General features: G+C 52.0%; 1 protein-coding gene across 4 annotated transcripts in view; it reads right to left on the bottom strand.

Annotated features, from left to right (window-relative positions):
- The window catches only part of KANSL1 (KAT8 regulatory NSL complex subunit 1), a 74402-nt gene that overhangs the window by 5132 nt on the left and 44061 nt on the right, over positions 1–25209 (bottom strand). For 2 of the 4 annotated variants that reach the window (XM_088179545.1, XM_088179544.1), the window contains exons 3-13: positions 18027–18168; positions 15012–15113; positions 11540–11655; positions 10005–10191; positions 6388–6553; positions 3386–3568; positions 2899–3057; positions 2445–2596; positions 1418–1536; positions 813–870; positions 361–473 (exon numbers count right to left, since the gene is read on the bottom strand). In XM_088179545.1, coding sequence (XP_088035671.1) covers positions 361–473; positions 813–870; positions 1418–1536; positions 2445–2596; positions 2899–3057; positions 3386–3568; positions 6388–6553; positions 10005–10191; positions 11540–11655; positions 15012–15113; positions 18027–18168 — 1497 coding nt within the window. The remainder of the gene's footprint in view (positions 1–360; positions 474–812; positions 871–1417; positions 1537–2444; positions 2597–2898; positions 3058–3385; positions 3569–6387; positions 6554–10004; positions 10192–11539; positions 11656–15011; positions 15114–18026; positions 18169–25209) is intronic. The other 2 variants (XM_088179546.1, XM_088179547.1) reach the window with 2 other exon arrangements.

Here is a 25209-nt window from a genome sequence, read left to right as displayed (position 1 = left end):
TGGTGTCAGACACCACTCATAAAGACACAGCAGAAGGGGAACTGAGTGTCAGTGACAGTCCCTGGTCCTGCACAACGATGGCCTGTGCCTTCCCCTGCACTCCCAGGCTGGCACAGCAGCTCCCACACTCCAGGAGCAGTGGGAGTGCTTGGGAAAGCAGATGGTGCCGATTTCTGCAGCCACACTGGGCTGCAGCTTCACCCCCACCTCAGCAAGGCTGCACCTCGCTCCTCAAGCTGGACGGCACCAAACATTCCCACACCAGCAGCAGCTTTAGCAATTCCTGTGAAGGGCCAGCTGCTGCCAGGAGCAGCCCCGTGCCATGGCCTGGCCTGGCAGGGCTGGCAGGGCTGGCTGTACCTGCTGCCCCGGCGCTGCGGGGGGACACTCGTGCTCCAGAGCCACCGCGCCCGCTCCATCTCCTCGCACTTCCCGTGCCGAGCAGCGAAGGCCGAGTCTGACAAATCCTCAACCTGCAAAGGGAAGGGTGGGAGGCTTGGTCAGAGCTTGCTGCCTTTAAAACAACCGTCTCTGGTACAGTTCTGCCAGCACTAGCTGCAGCGAGGATTTAAATGTTTGTCACTGAATGGCAGAATGTCCTGAGTTGGAAGGGACTCACAGAGATCATCCAGCCCAACTCCTGGCCCTGCACAGACACCCCAACAGTCCCACCCTGTGCCTGAGAACATCTGGCAGCCCTGTGAAGGAACCAACACCAGCTGCTGGCTCCCTGCCTCTGTTCCCTCCACAGACACTGTTCAGTCACCACCAACCTCATCCCACATTAACTGCGAAATCAAATCCTTCCTCACCTCCTCGTTGTCCTCCTCAGGGTTGGCTTTCAGAGCACTGATATCAACTTCACGCCAGCTGCAACACAACCACCATGGGCATCACTCAGGGCACAGCTAGAAACAGCTGCACATCCCCCTCCCCACCCAACACTGGCTCTTGGGAAAGGGAAATTCCGCCCTGCCATGAGGGGCAGCACACCTTGGCTCAGTGTGAGGTACCAGACCTCTCAGTGGTCTGGAAGCAGAGCAGAGGCTGCAGCATTTCCCTCTCTTACTCCCACAGGCTCCCTCCTGCCCTGCTCAGAAATGGGCCAGGGAAGAGCACAGATGACCAGGAGGAAGAAGGGAAGTTGGGAAGAGGCAGAACTGTAGGGTTAACCCAGCCCAGGCACCTGCAGAGCTGGGAAACCACCGGGATCTATCTCTGGCTTAGTAGCAAGGGAAGGAGACAAGCAGGACTGACTTTAAACTGAGCTGGGCAGGGGGCTTCGGTGGCCAAGGGACCCTCAAACACTCCCTAACTCAGCCAGTCTCCAGCAATGGCATCAACAGTTCTCCAAGCCCTCCCTTATTCCCAGGGAAGAAGCAAAGCTCTCTGCTCTCGCTCTGGGGCTGGGCCCTACCTGGGGGTCAGGATCTCCTTGTACTGCAGCTTCTCCACGCGGGTGGTGGCAGCCACGGACATGGGGATGACGATGTTGTTTATGTCAAAGGAGCTCTCCCCCCTCCTCCTCCTCGGCTGCTGCAACAGGAAGAAGCACGTGAGACAGGGATGTGGGGTCTGGCATGTGGCAAAGCCACTGGAGGAAGTCACTGATGGAGAGGGGACACAATGGCCTCGTCTGACCTAAGGACACCCGAGAGCCAACATCACTTTGCATCAGACTAGAGTTCCCCTACTGTTGTTTCAAGTCCTCTCTCAAACCCAAAATACAGGAAACCCAAATTCCGAGGTGAGGATTGACCCTCTGGGGAGCACACACAGACCCGCAGCTGCCTGGGACGCCTGAACACAGGAGCTCCACCCCTGAGCCCAGAGCGTGGAGCCCAGGGCCTGGAATCCTCCTGCTGGGGGAGGGAAACCTCTTCATCTTGCATTTCTGAACGAGCTTGTGAAAGCACAGCAGGAAAAGCAACATGAGAAAACCAGGGTGGGTGTGCAGAGGCGAGGAAAGGCCTCCCTGAGGTGTCAGAGCTGCTGAGATGGGCTGTCCTCCCCTCCAAACATCTCCTGCTGAACCACCACTGGGCTCTTCTGACACCCTGTGATGTCACAGCTGGTGATGGAACAACTGAATTCTGCAGTGAAGGAACCCAGAGCCCCACAACAAGTCTGGAGCAGGGGATTCAAGGAGTCCTTCTCTGCTGCCCCTGGGTCTCTGGCCCAAGCTACCAAATGGGGTGGCCAGAGAGAAAATGAATTCTTCACTGGAACACCTGTGAGCTCAGCAGAATTCAGTCTCTCACTGAAGGGCTTCTGCTAACGTGGGCCTGGCAGGATGATGGTGCCAACATATCCAACACCCACCCACACCCCAGCAGCAGCTGAACCAACTGCTCCAGCGTGGCAAGAGAACACTGAGCACTCCCCAGCCCAAAACCTGTCCAAGAGCTGAGCCCAGAAGCCTCTGGAAGGCAGCAGATACTCACAGCAGTGCCCGAGGTGCCCTGGGCAGTGGAGCTGGCAGGGGCAGAGCCCTCGGAGGAGGTGGAGAGCTGCCGAGCTATGGGGCTGTGAGGGCTGGGGGTCACAGCTGCTGACAGGTAGCTCGGGCCACCGACGTCCGTGTGGTGCTTCAACACTGCCCGGGGAGGGGGGAGAAAATGAACAACAACATTAGCAAAAAAACACAACCCACCCATGGGGGCGGTGGTGGAGAGGAAAGCACCGTGTGCACCAGGAAGAGGCGGTGCTGAGGACACTCTGCAGGAGACAGAAGCACCTTCCGAGGGGCTCCTGGGCAAGAAGCAGTTGGGAGCACACGAGGCGTTGCTGCGGTGGCGACTCGGCCCAAAGCAGAGCGTGGCCCCTGCTCTGGGGCACAGGGCTGGGGATGCAGCAAAGCCCAAGCTCCCCCCGAGCCAGCTGCCCCTGGGGGCCTACCTTCACTCCTCTCAGATGAGCAGTCTCGCAATCGCTTTTTGTCAAAGGCAGGAGGCTGGGCAGAGCGCTCTGGCGCTCTCTCGGCCTTGGACACGGCCGAAAAATCGTCTAAAGGCGGCCTGTGTGCCTTGTCTGCTTGGGCTTTTGGATGGGAGCGCTCTGAGGAGGGGAACAGAGAAAGAGCTATGAAATGCCTGCTTTCACCTCTCTTTCTGCTGGCACTCGAGCTCGGGCAGAGTTTTCCGGCTGCACAAATTGTGCCCACCATGGGGGTGCTGGGGAGGTGTGCTCAGAGCTGTGGCACTGCTGTGGGCATGGCTGACACCGGGCACGAGGGGGTCCCTGCACACCTGAGCTGCACCTGCACACACCTGCAGTCACCTGCCATAGCCCTGCCTCAGCCCTGCGAGCGGGACCGGCAGGATCTCGTCCTCCTCCTCCTCCTCCTCCTCCTCCTCCTCCTCCCCGAGGGCCCAGCAGCACTTACTGGCTGTGGTGAAGAAGGAGTTGACCAGCTTGTGGCGGTCCTTGCGCGCGGGGTCAGCCAGGCTGGGGGGCACGGGGGCTCTGTGCTTCAGCGACAGCTTCTTGGGAGCTTTGCTTTTCTCGTAGGGTTTGTTCTGCCACTGGGATTTCAACATGCTCTGGAAGTGCAGGCTCGTCGGCACATCTGCAGGGGACACAACGTGGGACCCAAATTAATGGTGCCACCAAGAGCTGTGGGGCCATCGCCCTGTCCCAGTGCCCCCAGTAACAACAGCCCCTAATGAACATGGCACTGTCACACCCGGGCTTCAACACCCTCCTCGTGTTCAGGGAGAACCTGCAATGGGTCCCAACATTTATGATCTGCAGCTCTTTTTGAGAAGGACATTCCTACAGAATTCCCAGCCCAAGCATATCCTGGCAGGAGAACAAAGTTTTCTTTGTCACAAAACTCCTGTGGGTTCACCTCTGCAGGTCTCCCATGTGGTGCTACCTGAGATCTGACTTCCAAGAATCTGAGGTATCTCAGCACCAAATCTGGGCTGGAAGAGAGAAATTCAGCCTAAATCCTTAACTTCGAGTCAGAAGCCAATCAGGTACTGCAGCATGTTAAATTTGGATTAACTAATGATGTGGCACCTCAACCACGAGAAGTCGTGTGTGACCACACCTGAGAGGCCCCAACGGCAGGAGGAACTCCTGGCTGATAACTGAACCCCTGTCCAGGATTTCCCTCCCAATTTCAGGGCCTGGAAAGGCCCAGCAGATCCAGGCAGGCAGAGATGGCTGGAGCTGGTGGGGACTTGGCTCCCTGGAAAAGCCAGGACAGCTCCATTCCAAGCACCTTGATGGTGAAAGCTCTCAGCCTTGCTAAGGAAGGGCAGTCTCAGGGTGCTGGCAGCTCTTTGGCCATCACTGCTGGCTGGTGGGGACATGTCCCAAAAACCAGAGAGGGGCCAGGCCAGTCCTCTGGGGATGCTGCCAGCCACTGGAGTGTCAGACTGGGGGAAAGTGGTCTCTGCTCATCTTTTGCTTTCTCCTCCCAGCTCACATCCCACACCCCCTGTGGAAGGAGGGGACAGGTTGAGGGGAAGGGAGAACTCAGCAGAAATTGAGTTCTTTGCTGGTTTGGCAGTGCCCTGCTGGCAGCAGAGAGCAGCAAGTGCCAGCATCCCTCCTCCCCTGCTCCTCGGGAAGCAGTGCAGGGCTCCCAGGGACCGGCAGATGGCAACCACCGTGAGCCCAGCACTCAGCCTATCCTCCCTCCAAGGCTATTACATCATCCAAAAACTCCCGGCGAGAAATCAAACCAACCAGAAAAAAAAACAAAAAAAAAACCCCACGGGACCCTGAAAGGAAGGGGACACAGAAGGGGACAAAGCTCTGGCAGAGCACAAGCACAGGGGTTAAAGGTCCTGCCTGCCAGGGGAGTAAGTGAATAAATGATCTTTTCCTCCTGCAGTGCCTGGCAGTTTTGCCCTTGGCAAAGTGCTCCAGAGATCGTGGCTGGCACTGGAGACACGGCTCAAAGTGAAAGTCAGCACATGCTCACAGCTCCAGCCAGGAACCCTGGGTGAGCCCCTGCACACCCACCCAGCCCAGCAGCACCCTGGGGTGTCACAGGCACAGAGACACCTCAGTGCACACCAAAAGCACCAGGCACAGCCGTTCCCCACCTGAACACCTCACCTGGCTGTTCTTTGGGGTAGGAATCACCCCCATCCCAAAAACCAACCCTAGCAAACTGCAGTAAGCATTAGTGAATAAATAAAATTCACCAGTAGGGGAAAATAGGTATTTCTGCACAGGTGCTTTAAGCTTTACACCAATTAGTTTTAAATCCAAAGTTTTTGATCTCATGCAGCCAGAATGGATCTTCTACCCTGTGAGCTTGCTGCAGGGAGCTCTGAAAATGGGAAGAATATGGGATAATTTGCCTGGTGCCTCTGCTGCAACAGCACCCAACAGGTTGTCTCCCCACTTCCCAGGATATTTGATTTAGCACTACCGAGGATCACAAGTGCTGTGAAATCAGAAAATAAATTCCTGCTTCAGGAGTTCATTAAGTTCCTTGAGCACTCCTGATCAGAGCTGTGTCTTTGGGAGGGGAGAGATCCAGCTAAAAATAACACCAATTTACTATTTTAGTCTGGTTTAAATATAGTGCTAATGAAAGAGGCCACGTTAATTGCTCCCAGACACTCCCTGCACTTCCTACTGTCACATGAAGTTTGTGAAAAGCTGAATTTAAACCCAAGCACACACACCTTCCTCCCAGCATGAGAATCCCAGAATGGCCTGGCCAGGGACACCTCAGCTTGCTCCAAACCCTGTCCAGCCTGGCCTTGGACACTTCCAAGGATGGGGCAGCCACAAGTTTTACACCTCCAGAGCCACGAACTCCCACTGTGATCCATGCACTGCTCAACCCTCCTGAGAAAAGCAGCAGCTCTGGAAACAACTCTTCTTCCCTTGGGAAAAGTCCCTACACATGAAATTTGTGAATAGCCTAGGGTCAGGGTTGGTTAATTATTCCTCTTAATGATGATTAACCCTGAAGCTGTAACACAGGAAATTGAGTGTCCTAATGGGAACATCCCTTCTTGCTGTGCCTACCCAACCATGGAAGATCATTTTCAATTCCTCATGAGGTCAAAAGGATTTCCTGTGACAAACCAATCCAGAAAACATTTTATACAGATGGACAAACTCATGGTAGCAAATATTTCTCAAGTGGTTTAGAACCCCAAAAACCCCAGAGCCAGCTCCCAGGAAGGACCCCCAGGCACTGCTTGGCTTCCCCACCGTGAGTGAGGAAGAATCCAGGCCGAGATTCCCCAAACCCAGCAGGGCCCAGGTGTGACACTGCTCCTGCTCCAGCGGATGCTCTGATCTCACAAACGGCCGCAGAGGGACAGGTGTGGTTGCACAGGGGCAGGTGTGCCCCTGCCCAGGCTGGGAGCCCCCCCGTGTCCCCCCCGTGTCCCCCCCGTCCCTGCTCACCGTCGGGGAAGGACAGCACGGGGTGGATGCACGAGTCCAGCTGGGACAGGCGCTCCAGCAGGGGAGCATCGAGCTGCACGTCCAGGCACGAGGAGCTGCGGCTGCCGCAGAGCGCGCACCAAGGGTTCACATCACAGCTGCAGCGGGCCAGGCTGGCACGGGGGGCCTGCGGACACGGACGGGGACACAGGGACACAGGACACAGGGACAGGGACACACAGGGACGGGGACACACAGGGGACACAGGGACAGGGACACACAGGGGACACAGGGACAGGGACACAGGGACACACAGGGACACACAGGGACGGGGGACACAGGGACAGGGGACATAGGGACATGGGACACAGGGACAGGGGACACAGGGACACACACAGGGGACACAGGGACACAGGGGGCACAGGGGGCACAGGGACAGGGACACAGGACACAGGGACAGGGACACACAGGGACGGGGACACACAGGGGACACAGGGACAGGGACACACAGGGGACACAGGGACAGGGACACAGGGACACACAGGGACGGGGGACACAGGGACATGGGACACAGGGACAGGGGACATAGGGACATGGGACACAGGGACAGGGGACACAGGGACACAGGGACACACACAGGGGACACACGGACAGGGACACACAGGGGACACACGGACAGGGGACACAGGGACACACAGGGACAGGGACACAGGGACGGGGGACACAGGGACAGGGGACACAGGGACAGGGGGGCACAGGGACAGGGACACAGGGACACACAGGGACGGGGGACACAGGGACAGGGGACACACAGGGACAGGGACACAGGGACAGGGGGGCACAGGGACAGGAGACACGGACAGGGACACAGGGACACACAGGGACAGGGGGCACAGGGACGGGGGACACAGAAAGGGACAGGGGACAAAGACGGGGGCACAGACACACACACAGGGACAGGCACAGGTGGGCACACACAGGGAACAGGGACAAGGGGCAGGGGGACACGGGGACAGAGGGACACACACAGGACATGGGGACACACACAGGGACATGGAGACACACACAGGACACAGGTACCAAAGGTAAGTGGATTTTTGCCATTATGGTTCTGCACGCACAAATAAAGATCCTCATTTCCTCCAGTTCTCATTATTTTCCCTCCAGGTGACAGTTTATGGCCTGCACAGGGACCCTGCACACAGCTGGGACAGCTCATGGAAAACATCCCAAAAGCAGTTTTACTTTTTAAATATTCCTTCTGCATATATCTATAGATACATATTGTATATGTATATAAAATATCTAAAATCAAATTATATATTACGGTTACATTTGATTATCAAAAAATATATAATAATTTCATTTTATTTCTATCATTTATTATACTGAATAGCTGTTATGTGACATTTATAAATATTGTTATAAAATCATACTTATGCATAACATATATGTACGGTATATACAGCATTAATTATATATATAATTATAATGTGTGTGTATTTATATGCACACATACACACCCCTGTTTTTTCTCTGCCTTGTACACAACCTGTTAATTTAGTTTAGTCTGGCCTCACGAGAGGATGCTTTCACTTTGCATAAACACAACTGAAAACTATGACTTACCAGCACAGACAGTTTAACAGCTGCTAAATTTGACTAAAAGTGTTTAATTTTATCAAGGTTGAAACCTCATTTATAAAAACCATGAGGCAGCACAATTCTGCTGTCAGAGAAGGGGAAGAAGCTGTTTTTAGCTCCAGTGGGTCAGAGCCATCATTACATGGAGCTGACACTTGCAGGGACATCTACAGAGTGACAAAGGTGCTTCTCAACCTTGCTCCTTAATCCAGGCCAGAGTCTCAATTCACAGATTTATAGACCTGATACAGACTTCATTTGTGGGAAACCACTGCAAGCAGACACACACCTGGATATAAATCCCGAGCAGAGAAAACAGCCCCTGATTCCCCACCAAAATGGAAGAATGGATTAACCTGGATCCTGCAGAAGCCTGCTCTGAGTCAGAATTATTCAAATAATTTCCATGAATTACTTGAAGGATGGGAGAGAATATCCACAGCAAATAACACTACACTGGGAAGGAAAGAGCTAGAAACCCACTCCTGGTTACAAGTTTAGAGAAATTATCTAAAATAAATCAAATATAATTCACTGAGGGCAAATGCAAGAAACAAATTCAGTGCCCAGAGAAGTGGAGGAAGCATTAACTGCTACCTCTGGAAGTTCTGATGGATCCAAAAATGAGCATGAATCAGCAGTGCTGTACCACTGCTGGGAATTAATTAATTAATAAAAAATAATAGAGATTAAGCCCACAGGGCCTTCTGTCCAGGATGGCTGTGCAGGGACAGAGGCAACCCTGCCACTCTGCCAGTGAGTGAGGGCTGCCCCAGCTCTGGGCACACACTCCCATGGATGTGTGCAGCAAAAGGTGAGGGAAACGACACAAACGTGACATGAAATGATGAAAAAGCTCCACAGGGCACGTGTGAAGTTCAATCCACAGCCACTGCACTTCGTGTGGGCAGGAGGGAGGAGGACACTGGACATGGCATTTCTGGAGGTATTTCTGGAGCAACTTGGCCATGACTCAGCTGTCTCAGGAATGACTGGAGGAGCACTCAGAAATCCCCTGGAACTGCTCCTCTGAACCAGCTCTGATTACCAAATGGATTTGATGACAACAGCAAAGACCTGACACAGAATTTACAGCCAATTCTTCAAGCACTGAGTGCACAAGGCAGCATCCACCACGAGAAAGCTCACCAACTTCCAAATCACTGAAGATCCTGCAAGGAATCACTGCAGAGCTCTCCCAGAAATACCCCAGATAAAACTGCAGATAAGCGATCAGTTAAAGCTGACTCAGCTGAGCAAGAATCTAGTTTGCTCAGAAAAATGCTGCTTTTGGAGCTTCTCTTTAAAACATCCACAGAGTGAAAAACCCCCAGCCCTTGTGGGAAAGTTAAACTTGAAACACTTTGTCTCAAAGGTAAGTGGATTTTTGCCATTATGGCTCTGCATGCACAAATAAAGGTCCTCATTTCCTCCAATTCTCACTATTTTCCCTCCAACTGACAGTTTATGGTATTCCTAAGAGAAAATGCAAAGAATTAAAAATGGCCCTTCCTCATACAGGCAATAAACTGTATTTCCATTGAATGAATTCTGCATAAGGGAGAGGAGTATAAAGACCAATAATAAAGAAAACAAAACAGGAAGAGACAGGGCATTCATCCCTGGGCATGCAGCTGTGGTTTTCCCTTGAGCAGCAGCAGAGAGCTCCTGGGGCTTTGCTAATTCCTGTGTCAGAGTTAAGGTTTCCTGACACTTGACTTCTCTCAGGGCTTCTTTCTCCTGCTCACACTGTGCCACACTGACCTCCCTGGCCTTGAGTTCAGCTCAGGCAGGTTGGCTTAAGAAACTCTCGAGTTCAGCATCCTCCCTCCCCAGTGACAGCTCAGAAAAATCTCCCCACCTTACACCCTTCTCCTTCATTCCTCCTCTGTTTTCCCACCGGCCTTCAAAGCCCTGCTTGTCCTGCTCTTCCTCGCCGTTGTTTTTGTCCCCACCGTGCCGAGAAGAGTGAGAGCAGGGAGCAGCGGACTGACCTTTTTGGAGAGGGGCAGGATGGTGCCGGGTCGGACGAGGCGCCGCTTCTTGCAGCCGAGGACGGGGCGGGTGCGAGCGGCCACGCAGCTGCCGTCGGGCACGGGCGCCAGGCGCTGCCTCTTGTGCAGCAGCTCCTCGGCCTCCTGCCCATCTCCCTGAGCGTGCTCGGCCAGCCCGGGCTGCAGGCTGCACACGGGACAAGCACAGAAACACGCTTTATTCGTGCTGCACCGGCAGCGGGCTCGTGCTTCACACCTGAGCAAACACTCTCCCAGGTGAGTTGGGAGCTGTGCAGTTCATGGCACCACAGATGTTATTAAACCAACTCCATTTTCTGCTTCTACTTCAGTCACCTCCCGCTCTCCCACGACTGAACCTTTGACAAAATACCTTCGGAAGCTCGGAACAAAAAAGAGCACTGAAAGCCACAGAGCAAAAGCCACTCCAGACCTGAAGAGCTTTAACCCTAGAATTCACCCTCCTCCACAATGAGAGTTTGGGGAATCTGAAGAGGTTTTCATGAGTCTCAATCCAGAGAACATATAATTTGATAGAAACAATATTTAACCCTGCTGTAAAGGAGCACGTGAGGTGTGTGCCCGTGCCAGCTGTCAGCAGTGACCCCAGAGAGGTGCAGTGTTAGCATCAACCTCTCTGAGGCACAGAGGATGCAGCAGCCCTGGCATCAATACCCCGTGCCCTGAGCAGATCCCAGCGCAGCAGTGCCTCATCTATAGAACCTTTTCATGTCTGTTCTGCAAGTGTTTCATTTCTAAAAATGCAAAACATTAAAGCCCTGTGGTCTAAGGCTGTGCAGTTCAAAGGCTACAGGGATACAAAGGGCTCTGTTACAGCCTGCAGTGCTCCAGCTGCAGCCATGGGCTCCTTGATCTGCTCGCACTCCATCGGTGCAGGATCCATCCCCTCCCTCCCTCCCTCCTTCCCTCTCCCCTCTCTCTTTCCCTGCCTCCTCAAGGCACTGAGCAAGTGCAATGTTTTTCAAGGGTTTTCAAGTGGTTCAACCCTGTAGCATCGGGGAATGTCTTTCACTTGTTTTCATTTACCCACTTCAAGACTTTCTCAATAAAAGCAGCCTGGAGAAATAAAGAATTTAGGAAGTTTTAGTCCCCAGATTAATGTGATTCCTCCATAACTCCAATAAAGTGGGTCAGTGCTTACAGAAAATTCTGCGAGCAGGGCTTTAGTACCTTTGAATCACACAATTTGCAGATGTATTAAAACTACTCATAAAGAAACAACTTTTGCCCATGCTCAGTGCACAGCTGCCTGCAGGGCTTGTTCATGTAAACACTGCTCAGTTTAATTCCATTTTCAGCAAAACAATGCAGCAGAAAACCTCAAGCGAGCAATCTCCTCCAAAATGTTTCCAGGCATGATCTACTACTGTACTTTTTGAAAAAAGACACCACCTATACCATGACCAACCCACTTACAACCCAGTTACAGCCTGGTTTCCAATGGGAAATTGCCAAGATCATAAAAGCAAACTCTAGCAGAATATCCAAGAGCTTACGTGTTAATAACTCCATTGACGGGTCTTGGTGCTCCACAGGGCTTGGCAGGGTGGGATTCAGGAGTATTTGCAGCAGAAATACCCAAGTTTTCTAGGGGCTGGGATCCAGACACACTCTAAGGAAGGGTGAGAAAAATATAAGTTAATAAAAGCTTCTTAAATAGCCACAATGTTTATTCCTGGGTTCCAGTGGAGGATCCTGCACTGTAGCCATGGATTTCCACACAGGACTTCAAACAGGGCTCAGAAGTGACTGCATGAACAGGAGACCAGAGGCATCAGGAGATCTCACAGGATGGATACATGGCAGCTCTTTCATTCCAACATCCACAGGACTTTAATTCCCCTCAGGCAACCAGGAGCATGAAAGGCTGAGGGCTTTAAGGAGATTTTAGCATTTTGTCTCCATGGTGCAAACAAGTTCATCCCCACCTGTAAACCTCTGCAGCCTCTCCTGCAGTTTGGTTTCTGTTCTGAGCCGTGTGGTTGAAAGCTCCTGCCTAAGCACTTTGGGGGAAAACAGGGAGGGAGGGAGAGGGGAACTGACTTGCAAAACTGAATTTGCATTTTAACTCACTACCTGTGCAAACACAGTCCAAACAGCATTTTAGGGAGTGTTTTAAATGAGTGTGAACCGAGGCTGTGGGGTTTGGATGGGAGCAGGGTGACTGAAACGCTAAAAGTGCTGGATAAACACAAAACTGGAAACACTTTTTTGGTAGAGCAAAGTGAGTAAAAATGGAGTTAAAAACATTGTGCTCCCCAATCCCTTCTGCCTGAGGTCTGAAACACAAACCCCTGGCTCTGCAGGGAGCAGCAGCATTGTCACCAAGCCTCCAAGGACACGCTGCCTTTGTACCTCCCACCAGTGACACTCCTGCAGCCCACCAGCGTGTCCACGGCTCTGGCACCCATCACCTTCAGCCCTGTTTCTGTGCCAGACAAGCTCCTCCCTGGGCTCAAACTTGATTTCTTCCTTCGTGCAGCACTTCCTGCCCTGTGTCTCGCTGGGGTTCCCCCTCTGAGCACACACAGTGGTGATGTGGTTCAAGCACCCAGAGAAAAGGCAAAAGCAGAGCTCTGACACCACACAGATGGTCAGACAAGCCCCCTGCTTGGCCCTGACTCCATCCCAAACCCATCTGGATTGTGGTGATTAAATCTTCCCTGCAAACACCCCCAACTCAATAAACAGCAAAACCAGGCCATGGCAGTGCTGGATTAACAGAGCAGAGACCTGAGTCACCCAGGAAGGGCCATTTCTAACAACTCAGACAACTTCTGCCTGGGCCTGTTTGAGGAACTTTGCAGGGATTTTTACACTTCTGCTAAAACTGAGTTTCTCCTATGGGGGAGCAAAGACAGGGTGAGACCAACTCTGCCACCCAGAGAGACAGAGGAGCAAGCTCAGATCTCACCTGAGGCATCAGGTAAAGCCAGCAGCCCAGCCAGGTGAAGTCATGCAGGGGCTGAACACTTTCCCTCTGCTTTCCAGAGGCTTGGCCGGGCTGAGCCTCCACGTGAGCCCTGCCAGAGGCACCCCTGGTGCAGCAGGGCGGGTGCTCTGACTCATGAGCTCTTTTGAAATCGTTTATTTTCTTCTCCAGAAAGGGCCTGAAAGGAGGAACTTCTGCTCCAAGAGCTCGCTCTGTCTTGGTGGTTCAAGATAGGGACAGAGGCACTCAGTGCTTGCTATGGAGGAGCTGGAAACATCAATGCAGAGCGTTTATCAGGAGCAGCCCAGGCTCCCTTTATCACCCTCAGATGGGTGTACCCGGCACAGGAGCAGGGCCAGCACCTCCTGCACTCTCACTCCTGGTGCAGCTCCCATGCCCTGCTGTCCCCCAGGGCTGTCCCAGCCAGGCTGGGATGCACAGCAGCATCCATGGCACCAGGATCACACCCTGCTCCTCACGGGGCTCTCCCAGGTCTTTGGGATCCCTGGGACTCCTGGGGGTGTGAAAGGTTCAGTTGCAGCACATCTGCTGCTGCACGTCAGGGCAGCAAAGCAGCTGTGTGCACACAGGTGAGCCAACACCAGGAATGTCCTGTACTCCCAAAAATCCCTAACAAAGTCAGGCAGGTTCAGACCCTCACCTATCACTAGATATGGCCCCCTATTAAATATAAATACTTCAAGTGCAGCCCCTCACTAGACAAGCAATCCAAGGAACCAAAATCAACAGCCAAGTTATGTCTTCAGGGCTTCATGTTATTTCCATCTTCAGGCAAAAATATTTATTCACCTACTGAGCTTCCATTTCCCAGAAGATATTCCAGGCCTTATTTGCAAAGCCCTTCCCTCCACGGTGATAGGATTAGCTCCTCCTGGGGATTATCAGCCCCATCCCACGTACAGAGCCCATGCCCAAGGACACGGACCCGGCCAAGGGAGGCACTCAGGGCAGGAGGAGATGCAGGGGAGCTGGGGGTGGGACAGGAGGGGTTCCTCCCCCTGCCCCACGCTGCAGATGTGCCTCTTACTCTGCCAGTTTGGGGGACAGGCCTGCAGGGTGCCTGAGTGATAAGCACCTCTCCAGGAAAGGCCCAAGAGATCCCTTTCCAGAAAGCCTCACACACGAGGGATGTCTCTGGGTAATCTCTGGCTCGGAGCAGATCAAGGCTCTGACTCAACACTCCGCCCTAATGAGCAGCCCTAATTAAGCACAAACCCAGGGGCTGGGTGCCCGAGGCAGCAGTTCCAGGGGTGACACTTCCAGCACTGCCAGAGGAGCTGGGAGGGTGCAGTGATGGGTGAGTCCCTGTGGAAGGGGAACAAACGCCAGCAGCTGGCCAAGAGGGCACACAGGGCTGCAGGAGTGGCCACAGGAAATGCCAACTGGAACCTGCAGAAGTTTCAGGGACCACCCTTCTCCTCCTACTCCACCACAACTTCCAAACTCTCCATTTTCATACACTGATGCATCCCCAGGTTTCAAAGCAATCACAGGCAGGCTGAACAGTACAACCAAGCCTTTAGTCTGTGCCCTACATTTCTGCATTAAATAATAAATACCTGGCACTCTGCATAGTTTCCAGTGCATCTCACTGCAATCATTAGTGCCCTTTCCAAGGGGGAATGCTCAGCAGATATTAAATAGCCACATCTTTAGTAGCCTTTGCTAATCATGCTGCTCTCAGTTTGAGGTACTCTTTTTTCTGGAGGGAAAGGATTAGTTAGGATTTTAAAGCTTCACAAAATGCTAATGCATATTACAAAGGTGCCCCCAGGAACTCTGTTCTAAAAGGTGTTTAAATCCTATTGTTTATTAACCCCAAAATAACACGGGAGGGGGCGAGCTGCAGACCAGGATCGGCGATTCCCACCTGGAGTGACAGGGAGGAGCCCCCCGAGGCCGGTGCCACGGCTGGAGCATCCCCCTGCCCCACAGCTCGGGGGACCAGCCTTCCCTGCCCAGGGCTGGTGCAGGTGAGGCACCTGGAGCCCCCAGTCCCCAGGTGTGGCACTCACCAGGCGCTCGGCCCCGGGCTCCAGCTTAACTTCAGCTCTAACGGGACGGGAATCATCCACTGCAGGCTCAGGGGGCGAAGCTTCCCCCAGAACTATCAGCCCCTGCAAGAGAGGGAACAGCAATTAACTGCACAATTAACTGCACAATTCCCTGCTCCCACAGGGAAACTGCACCCCCGGACCCCAACACTGCACAGCAGGATTCCAGATGTGCTGCCAAACCCAAACCTGCTGCTGCCACCTCAGCTCAGCTCGGAGAGGAAGGGCAGTGGCTGTGCCGGCTCCCAGGGCTCTGCAGCAGCCCTGCCCTCCTCCCCAGAGCAGCTCCAGGCACACCCGTGCCAGGGGGAGCTCCCTGCAGGAGCACCCAGGGCTGCTCTCACTGCACACACTGCAGCTCGCCACCACAGCCAAGCAAACAACTTGGAGCAGCTGACAAAAATCTACAAACCTGTTACTCTGAGCACACTTCCCCCCAGGAAGTGGTATTTACAAAAATTCAGTAAGGAAAGATACTGCTATAAACTTAGCAGGACAAAGCACAGTGCCTGAGCACTGTTTTATCAGGTTTAACATATGCTTAACTGAATGTGTTTAACTGAAGCTTAATCTAAAGGCAGGACTGCTTTGTTCTCAGAACAACACGAAGTGAAATAAAATCATTGTAATTATGCATATTCTGAGCTCTATTATAACAAAGCAGGGCAAAATGTTGAAGGGATTAGGGAGCTGGTGGAGCCTACAGGCCACAAACACAGCCCAGGACAAAGACAAGCCCCAGAGCTGCATTTGATCAAGCGAGGAACTGTGGAGGGGCTGCTCAGATCAGCAACAGGAGATCAGTCAGATGAAAACAATTCTGGAGGCTGCACAGTGTGCCACAGCACAGGGAGCCTGGAGGAGAAGCTGGGCACGTTGTGTGGAGAGGGGACAGAGCTGCAAGGCTGCCCCCAAAGCTGCTGCTCTCGTGTCTGCAAACCGGGGGTATTTTACAGCCAGCTCTGGGCACACACTGCCTCACATCTGCTGCTCTCCTCCACATCTCACCAGGCTCCCACTGAAGGTGCCCAGACACCCAGGCACAGTTCACCCTCACTGCACAGGGCTCTTCCCGACTGCCTCGTCCTCCCTTGCTTCGATCTGACACAGCAATGTGTCTCTCTTGAAGGGTATGCTGGGATGTACACTCTAACACAGAAAGGTAATTAACCTAAAAAAGAGTGAAATCGAATTTCTCTGAACTTTAGAACTTGTAGAACTCTGAATTCCTGAAGCAGCTAGATTTTAACCTCCTTATGGCCAAACAAGCTGGAGTTAAGTTATATTGACAGAAAAAACAAGGTGTTCCCAAATTCTTTAACTGTTTTCCTTGTACAATTTGAAGCCAAATCCATTCCAACAGGCTCGTGTGTTGTTTCTCTTGTCTCCTATTCTTGTTCCAGGCCCTTTTCAGACAGTCTCTAGTTTTTCAGTGATGCAAACAGAATCTGTTTTACAACCATCCCAGAGCTCAATGACATCAAGGTAATGACAGCTGGGTGCAAGAATAATCTCCAGCAAGCCCTATCAGAGATGGGCTATGTGATACTCCTGGTTCTGGCTTCTCCTTCTTCAGGCAGAACAGCCACTACCCAAAACCCTCAAGTTCTGAATGCCCCTGCCCCTTAATTCATGTATTGGGTTATCACAGTTGAGTTTTGGTTTGAACAAATCCGAGGATGATCCTGCTGGCCAGAACCCCCTTTCAGACCTTGAGGCTGCAGCCTTAGATAAAAACACGGGGGATGTCTGTAACCATTATCAGGACATTTAATGAGCCTGCCAAGCTGTCACTGCCTTGTGAAAGCCCCCACCATCACATGAGTTTTCTGTTTCTTCCATTACTTAACTTTTAGCATATAGATGTTCAGCTATTTTGTGTTTTGTACTAAAAACCATGCTGCACTGTCAGCTTTAAGATGATTCTTTCTGAAGAATCGTTTATTTGCCCACTTCCCAGCAGCCTTGTGCCCTGCTCTCAGTAATGGATTCTGCTCTTCCACCTACTCATTTAGAGCCCTCACTCACTCAATTAAGCCTGTTTTTCTACACAGCTGCATCTAAGTCCAGTCTCCCTTCCCTGCCTTCTGCCCCTGCAAGCCTCTCCCACCACCCCCAGAGCAGCACACATCTTGGGAAAGGCTGCCACACTGAATTCCTGAGGATCCCTCAGTTGATGCAATACCAGGAGCCTCCTTGCCACAAACTCCAGACATTCCTTCCTCCAAGGCCTGACATTTAGATGTGCATGCCTGAACAAGTCTCCATAACAATCCCTTCCTCATCCCTTCTCTGCTCTCCACCATTCTCCCATCTGAGAGCAACGCTAAAAAAAAATTCCTTCCACAGAGAAAGGTCAGCACCAAAAAATGATCTTTTTTATGGAACAGACTCAATTTCAAGCCTGTTCAGATAGCATCTGAACTAACTTCCTCCACAGGCCACTCCCTTTTCCACTAAGTCTCAGTTTTTCTTATCCTCATCTTCAGCTACTCCCAAAAAGGAAGAATGGGAAGGTCTTTAACAAATATCAAAGAAAAAGAGAATGGCTTGAGTGATGGGGAACAGCATCACACACACAACAGCAGCAGCTCTGCTCAGCAGCACAGACTGACTCTAAAGCAAGGCACTGCTCCCTCCACGTTATCACATTGAACCAGGGACAGAATTACACCCAGCCCATGCCAAATTGCATTACCATTAGTCACAGCTTTGCAATCTGCTCTGGGAGAGAGGCAGGGGGGAAGAGCATCAGCCTTCACATCCACACTCTGGGGTGTCAGAGGGAGCCATCAGGGGGCAAGGCAGCAGCACAGGTGCCCAGGTACCCAGGTGCCCAGCACGGTTCCCAGGGGCCAGCACAGTGCCCAGGTGAGTGCCCAGGACCCAGCACAGTGCCCAGTGCCCAGGTGAGTGCCCAGGGCCCAGCACAGTGCCCAGGTGCCCAGGTGAGTGCCCAGGGCCCGCGCTCCTCACCTTGCTGGCTCTGATCTGTCTGTAGATGTCGGTCTGCTGGCGGATCCGGTACTCCAGGTCCGAGACGTGTGCCTGCAGCCAATTCCAGCGGCTGACGATGGCAGCCCGGTCTGCTGCCCACCTCCACTCTGCCCTGCGCCTCCTGCAACGACACACGGAGCCCTGAGAGGACTGACAGCACACAGGACAACTCACACACCCACAGAAACCCCCTGAGAGGAGTGACAGCACACAGGACAACTCACACACACACAGGGACCCCCTGAGAGGACTGACAGCACACAGGACAACTCACACACACACAGAAACCCCCTGAGAGGACTGAGAGCACACAGCAGAACTCTCACACAGCAGCAGCTCCAGCCCGGGGGCAGGACTGGCACATCTCACTCTGCTCACCCCTACCGAGGAGTTACAGACGTGCTGCAAGGGCCACGTCTCTCAGAGCAATATTCCAACATCTTCTGGTACCCAGGGACTGAATTCAAAAAAAGTCTCGGGCATCAGTCCCCAAATCCACGGGAGCAGCAGCTCATACCATGTGGCCACAATTAAACCTCAGTGACAGGTTCCACAGCCACCCTGCACAAGCTGCTCCCCTGCAGTGGTGCTGCACAGGACAGAGCAGGCAACAGCAAAGCAAACCTGATTCCTGCATCTGATGGACGGACCAAGCAAATAAAGAAGCCAGGAAATAACATCGACTATCATGAAAACACCCTCAATCCCTAGTGCTGCACTCCAGGGCAGAAGGAACACAAAGATGGTAGGGAAGGGATAAATCCACGGCTCCACTCTCCACATTAAAAGCCACAACATCATGAAAATATACCCTAAGCATCCTGATTCCCATGGATAAATATTAAGGCTGCCCATAAAGGAAGAAAACCCTGACATGGTGTGGAGACAAAGCATGAGCACAAAGTGCTGACAAATCCAGTGCTGTTGCACAAAGCCTTTGCCACATCTGGATGTTTAGCAATTAAGAAATTAATCACAAAATAATTCCCTTTGCCCATCTCCTCTTCCCGTGTAGCAATTCTGAACCAGCCAGAGCACGTGGGGCAGGGGAGCCACAGCAATGTCCAGATGTTTCCTCCAAAATCAAACCAGAAAGTCTTCTGCTGAGATTAACCCATTTCAGAGCTGAAACCAGCCACGACAGCAGAAGCAGCACGTGGTCAATGAGGTTCTGTACTGAGGCAGCCCCAGCTGCAGAGATGGGAAGAGCAGAAATCATCAAGTTCTTCAAAAAATCTGCACCTCCTGGGCCTCTGCCCTGATTTAGGCATAACTGCTACCAAATGTACTTGCCTAAAAATGAAATAAATACAAAGAAAGCCCCAGGGTTATTACAAGTTTCAAATTAACTAGCAGAAATACCCTGAAAAGGAGGAGTTGGTTGCTTCAAACTGCAAGTGAAAGCCATGCATTTTTAGAAGAAGACACCTCACCCACACTCCTGCTGCACCTCTGCCTGCCCAGGGATGTCCCTGCAGAGCCAGGGACATGAGGCCACACTCCCACAGCACAGGACACAGCACCTGCTGCCCTCTGCCCCCCCAGCCTTCTCCAAAACACCTTCAGGAGCCCAAATCCTTCCCTCTGCAGCATCTCCCATGTAAAGCCAGATTTCAGCAGTTTGCTCTTTGGGGATGCACAGAGCCCTGGGAATTGTTTCCAGAATCAAATGCTGCTCAGAGTACATCCAAAGTGCCAATTCCCTGCTCTGCCTCTCCCAGCATTACAAAGCACCTCTGCCTGCTGGAACACTGGCCTGTGCTGTGGAATACAGCCCATTCTTTTGCTCAGATTACACAGAAATTGAGATTAAGTATGAAAAAAATAGTTTTAAATCCATTTAGTTTCTTAAATGACATGGCAACACAAGCAGCAGCAGACCTGCTCCTCACCTTAAAATCAGGACACATCCTACCCCAGAAAAACCCACTGGATTTGAACCAAAAATAACCCAAGAAAGCGAAACACAGTAATGTACACTTCATCCTCTGCCACCCTGCAGCAGCAGGGGAGGAGGGGAAGAACAGAATGATGGCTCAGCCACACTTTCCAAAACAGCACCGAGCGTAGCGTGGCTCTATATTTAGAGCTGAGCCTTTCCCAGTTTGGTCCCACCCTTCCCTGTGAGGTGCTGGCAGCAGCACCAAGGCAGGGATGCTCCCCCATGGGGACCAGCCCTGGGACAGGGACCTACAGACATCCCTCAGCTTTAATGCCTCTGAAAGCATTCTGTGAAAATGATTCTTCTCTCATCTAACACGGGAAAGGAGCAACCATGCACAACACAGAGTGTGACACCAGGGATCTGAAACCTCCACCTGCCCCTCTCCTTTCTTTCCAAACCTGGGGAGAGCCTACAAGGCGGATGGAGAGGGACTTTTCACAGGGTGACAGAGTGGCAGGACAAGGGGGAATGGTTTCAAAGTGACAGATGGAAGGGTCAGATTGGACATTGGGAAGAAATTCCTCCCTGAGGGTGGTTAGGCCTGGCACAGGGATCACTTAGTTCCAACCCCAGCCACGGCAGGGACACCTCCAGCTCCAAGCCCTGTCCCACCTGGCCTGGGACACTGCCAGGGATCCAGGGGTAGCCACAGCTGTGCCAGCCCTGCCCACCCTGCCAGGGAAGGATTCCTTCCCAAAATCCCATCCCAGTCTCAGCTCCAAGTCCCTCAGTCAGCCCATCCATCCACTGTGCTGCTTGCAGCTGAATTCCAAGCAGGCACACAGACACAGCCCCAACAAACGGAGGGAATTAGAGATTAGCAGATTTATTTTGCACCAGGACACTGCCCTACTAAGGGCCCAGCTGCAAAGTGAGCAGAGCAGATCCACCAGCTGCTGCTAAACCATCCCGGTAATGACATGGAGCAAAATGGAGCTGGAACTGATTTCAGATTGGAAAGTTACAGGCTGAAGGGGATCTACATTATCAGAAGCACTTCTAGGAATCAGCAGAATGAATGAGAAACAGCCACGGGGTCTGCAGGGAGATTGTTTCTGCCACTCCAAGCACTTGAGCAAACCCAAACCATCTTGATGTTAAATGAGGAGTAACAGGTCACGCTGGAAGATGCCAGGAGAGGAACACAGCACAGAAACACTGAGGAACTCTGCAGGCAGCCAAGCAGGCTGGAGCTGGAACAGCCATGGCAGGGATTCACTGGAAGCACAGAGTGCCTTTGGCAGGGACGCCAGGAGGAGGCACAGCCCAGGGGCCTGGGACACTCACACATTAATGCACAGCAGAGGCCAGGAGCTCCAGCTTTCCAGGCACTTTCCATCTGGCTCCCCTCCTCCCCTCTGCACTGCCTTATTCCCAGGGGCTTTGCTGTCCCCTGGAATGCACTCACCTTCCAATGCACTGTTTACTCTCCTCTTTCCTACAGCTTTGGGCAGAAGAAATCACGGTGGTTCAAAGCTTTTTTTAGTTTGAGACTTCCCCCGAGGGACACAGAGCTCAGCCTCCCTCACCTCCCGAGGCGAACTGGGCAGGTGTCAGCCCCTTCCACAGAGGAGCCTCTGTGGCATTAGGACAGAGCCCAGGAGGGGACCTTTCTTCACTAAGACAACCAATTCAGCTGTTTTCCACTTTGCTCCTGCCCCCATATATCCTTCCCATTCATTCTTCAGCTCATCAAGCTTTTATCCTATAATTATTATTCTTCTTATTCTTATTATATTGGATCAATGCAAAAACAGATCAGTGTGTGGAGCAAGAGTTAAAGCTCTGCCAAACACACTCTCATGATGACTCTGAGGGAGGAAGAGAAAACCCCACAAGGCTCGAGAACAATCTCATTAGCTGATCGTAACATTTCTGCCTGCAAAGAAGCCAAAGTGAACAATTTGTTCAGCTGCACACCCGCCCCCACCCCTGGACAGAACCAGCGGCTTTGAAGGGCTCTTCTATTCCCAGCAAGTGCTCGGCACTGCTCAATCTCCTTCCAAGGTCCCCTCGGCTCATTCATTCCCCTGCTCACACAAACCCAGACCTCCACGGGCTGGGAGTAAAGACTTATTTCCCCTGAAAAGCCCCCACTGCTCAGGGAAAACTTGGGAGCACAAATCCTAAAGCACGAGCAGGGCGAAGCCAAGCTCCTGCCCCAAGACAGAAGGACCCAGTTTGTCACCAGTAAACGAAATATCACCATTGCATTTCCCTGCTGGATTTAGCTCACAGCAACACTGCTGGCTGTGGATCAGACCCCAGCCCCTGCAGGAGCTGTGCCATGCTCGGGGTCTGCAGGAATGGAGTGAAGGTCCTGCAGCAGAGCAGCTCCAGAGCTCTGCCCAAGGCTGCTCTGATGGTCTTAGAGGGCTTTTCCCACTGAAAGGATTCCAGGATTCTGGGAAGGTGAAACTCCACAGCCCCAGGTGCTACAGGAGACTGGTGCCACAGCATCCCTGTATCCCATCCCTGTATCCCATCCCTCACTGGACCCTCTGTCTCCCCAGTCTGTGCTGGCCTCTCTCAGCCCATCAATCCCTGTGGGAGCACAGGGACCTCCAGGGGAACAGGCAGCAGCTCCCACCAAAGCCTGGGGCTGGCAGAACGGGGTCTCAGAAGTATTTTGCACTATTTCAAATCCAAGATCCCCCAGATCTTCACACCACGACATTTATGCACTGCCTCAAGCATTTATTCAGCTGACTGACTGAAAAACAGCCATTCCCAGCTCCAGCTGCTCTTGAGCCCTCAGCAGCAACAATTGCTCTGTGGCAAAAGCCAAAAAATTGGGTTGTATTCTATTCTTCCAGCTATGCCAGTGCAAGTACTTTGGGCCATGTCTGAACCGTGCTCAGCACCCACGGCCAAAGGTGTGAGGAGACACGGGGGAGGTGAGGGAGCAAGGTGCAGGACACGAGGTGGGACCAGAGGCACAGCAGAGCAGCCAGCTGAAAAATACCACGTTTCAGGAGAATTTCTTGGACCCATTTTCCAGTACAGCTCTCCACAAGCTCACGGGCACCAAGGCAGGCAGAGCACAGCAGCCTGAACTGCCCGTGTGCAGATTCCGCCTGACCACCACCACTCCAGAAATTAAAGTGGTTTCTTAGTTCCTTGCAGCTAAATCCAGGAATGAGAAGGTGACACCACAGCAGGACCAAAGTTTACCCCAGCTGTGCTCAGTTCATTGTGAATTTTTCCCTCAAAGCTCTGGTTAAGATGCCATTCTCAACATTACAAACTGTGAATCAAGAATGCCCACTTTTCCCTCAAAATGCCTAAAATACAACCCTCAAGCTTACAACAAACATCTCCCAGGAGCACATCCTTCTTTTTGCTGAATAAAGTCCTTTATCAATATTATAATTCTGCTTACAGCAGCTTTCCCAGTAGGTTTGGATTGCACAGGAGAATCATTACCTTTCTTACACTCAGATTTTTCACTAGGAGTTAAAATTCTTCTACAAGAAAGCACAAAGTGGCAGAAGCACAAAGCCAATGGAAATCGTGCTCTTCATTTTTTTCTCCTCTTCACATTAAAGGTGGGATCTCACCAAGAGATTTTTAACTTTCTTCTGGCAAACTCAAGAGCTGAGGGTCAGTGACTCCTGCTCGCTGAGAGGATACAGTAAGTGATGACAGAGGTCTGAGCACAACCAGCAACAACCACAAGCCATTATCCTGAATATTGCAAACTCCATCCTAAAGCACTGCTTGCTGCCAAAGCAAAGCACCAGAAGAGCAAACCAGCCCCTGCCCAGCTCCTTCAGCACCATGAGATCACCTCACACCGGGCACCATGGCACAAGAGGACTCTGCACTGCTGGAAAACAAACTTCCCTGGAAAGAATGCAGTCAAAACATCAAAGAAGAGATGGAAGGGGGTGCTCAAGGGTTCTGAGTTCTTCAAACAAAACTGAGAGCACAACAGAGAGGAGACAATTATGGCCCAGAGTAAAGTGCTGGAGAAGTTATTACACTTGTTCCCCAGCAAAGGCTGTGTGTGAGTGCAAACAGAGCAGTCTGGTGTCCAAGAGCTCCTGCAGCCCATTAGTGCCACTGTCCCCGGGGAACAAGAATAGAGACTATGCAAATCAGGATCCATTGTTAAAAGGGAAAATTTATTTCACATTCCTGAGCAGCAGTGTTCCTGGAGCATAACAATTGGAGAGGCCCTTCTGCTGAGTACGGCACATTTTTATGCTCCACAGTAAATCAATATTCCATAATACAGAAACTACATGAAATTATTGCCAGGGTGAGGACAGCAGCCCCGAGCTCTGGTGAGCAGCTCTAACACAGCACCGTGTCAGAACAGAAGTATTTGGGACATGTTTTCACTGTTCAGGAGTTACTGAAGGCAGAATTTATGGAATGATTCTCCAGGATGGTAAAACCTTCCAGCTCATACCATAAGGTGAATGGCACCACCAAAGGCATTTCCTGACTGTGCTGCTCTCAACCTGATCTGAACAAATGCCACGACAGCTCTCAGTGTCCTGAAGCTTCCCCTCACCTGGGAGCACCAGCAAAACAATCTCACCATGAGATATCCAAGGAAAAAGTGGAGTTAATCTCAAAGCAGAGAACTCCTTGCAAGAGGGGACCTGATTATTCCTTCAGGATTTCCCAAACTTCCCAACAGCAGAGCTCACCACACACTGACCCAGGATGCAGAAACTTGTTTTCAACGCAGCCACTTCTGATCCCTGTCACTCCAGGATGGAAGTGAGCAGGGCTACAAATAAAAGCTGCTTTCATTTTCCTCTCGGTTTATCTCACAGGAGATAGAGCCTTCCTCTTCACCCCCACCCAGTAAACACCAACAGAGGAGTGGGCAGCACGGGATACTCCCATCTTGCCAGGGATGAAAAAGCAGCTTCAGTCTCTTCACTTCTCATTATGCAGCCATTAAGACCTGAGGTCAAAGGGTGTTTTGTCATGGCTCATGGGGACCAGGGGGGCTTTTGTTTAACTCCACAGGTTCTGCAGCCCAAGATCAAAATGAAACTTCAGGATAAGTGATTACACTGAGACAGGCTCAGCTCGAGGCCTGGGAAATTTCTGCACTGCTGGGATGACCTCACCCTCCTTATCTGCTCTTTCATGTGCTGGGAGGAAGAGGAGAGAGCTCTGCAAACACGACTCCAAATGCAGAATTCAAACAGTGTGCTCCTGAACACGGCTCCGAGATCACACATTACACTCTGC

This window comes from Sturnus vulgaris, chromosome 27 (assembly GCF_052056855.1).
Source record: "Sturnus vulgaris isolate bStuVul1 chromosome 27, bStuVul1.hap1, whole genome shotgun sequence".
Taxonomy (NCBI): domain Eukaryota; kingdom Metazoa; phylum Chordata; class Aves; order Passeriformes; family Sturnidae; genus Sturnus; species Sturnus vulgaris.
Note: the sequence above shows the minus strand (reverse complement) of the source record. Positions and strands in the feature narration are given on the sequence as shown.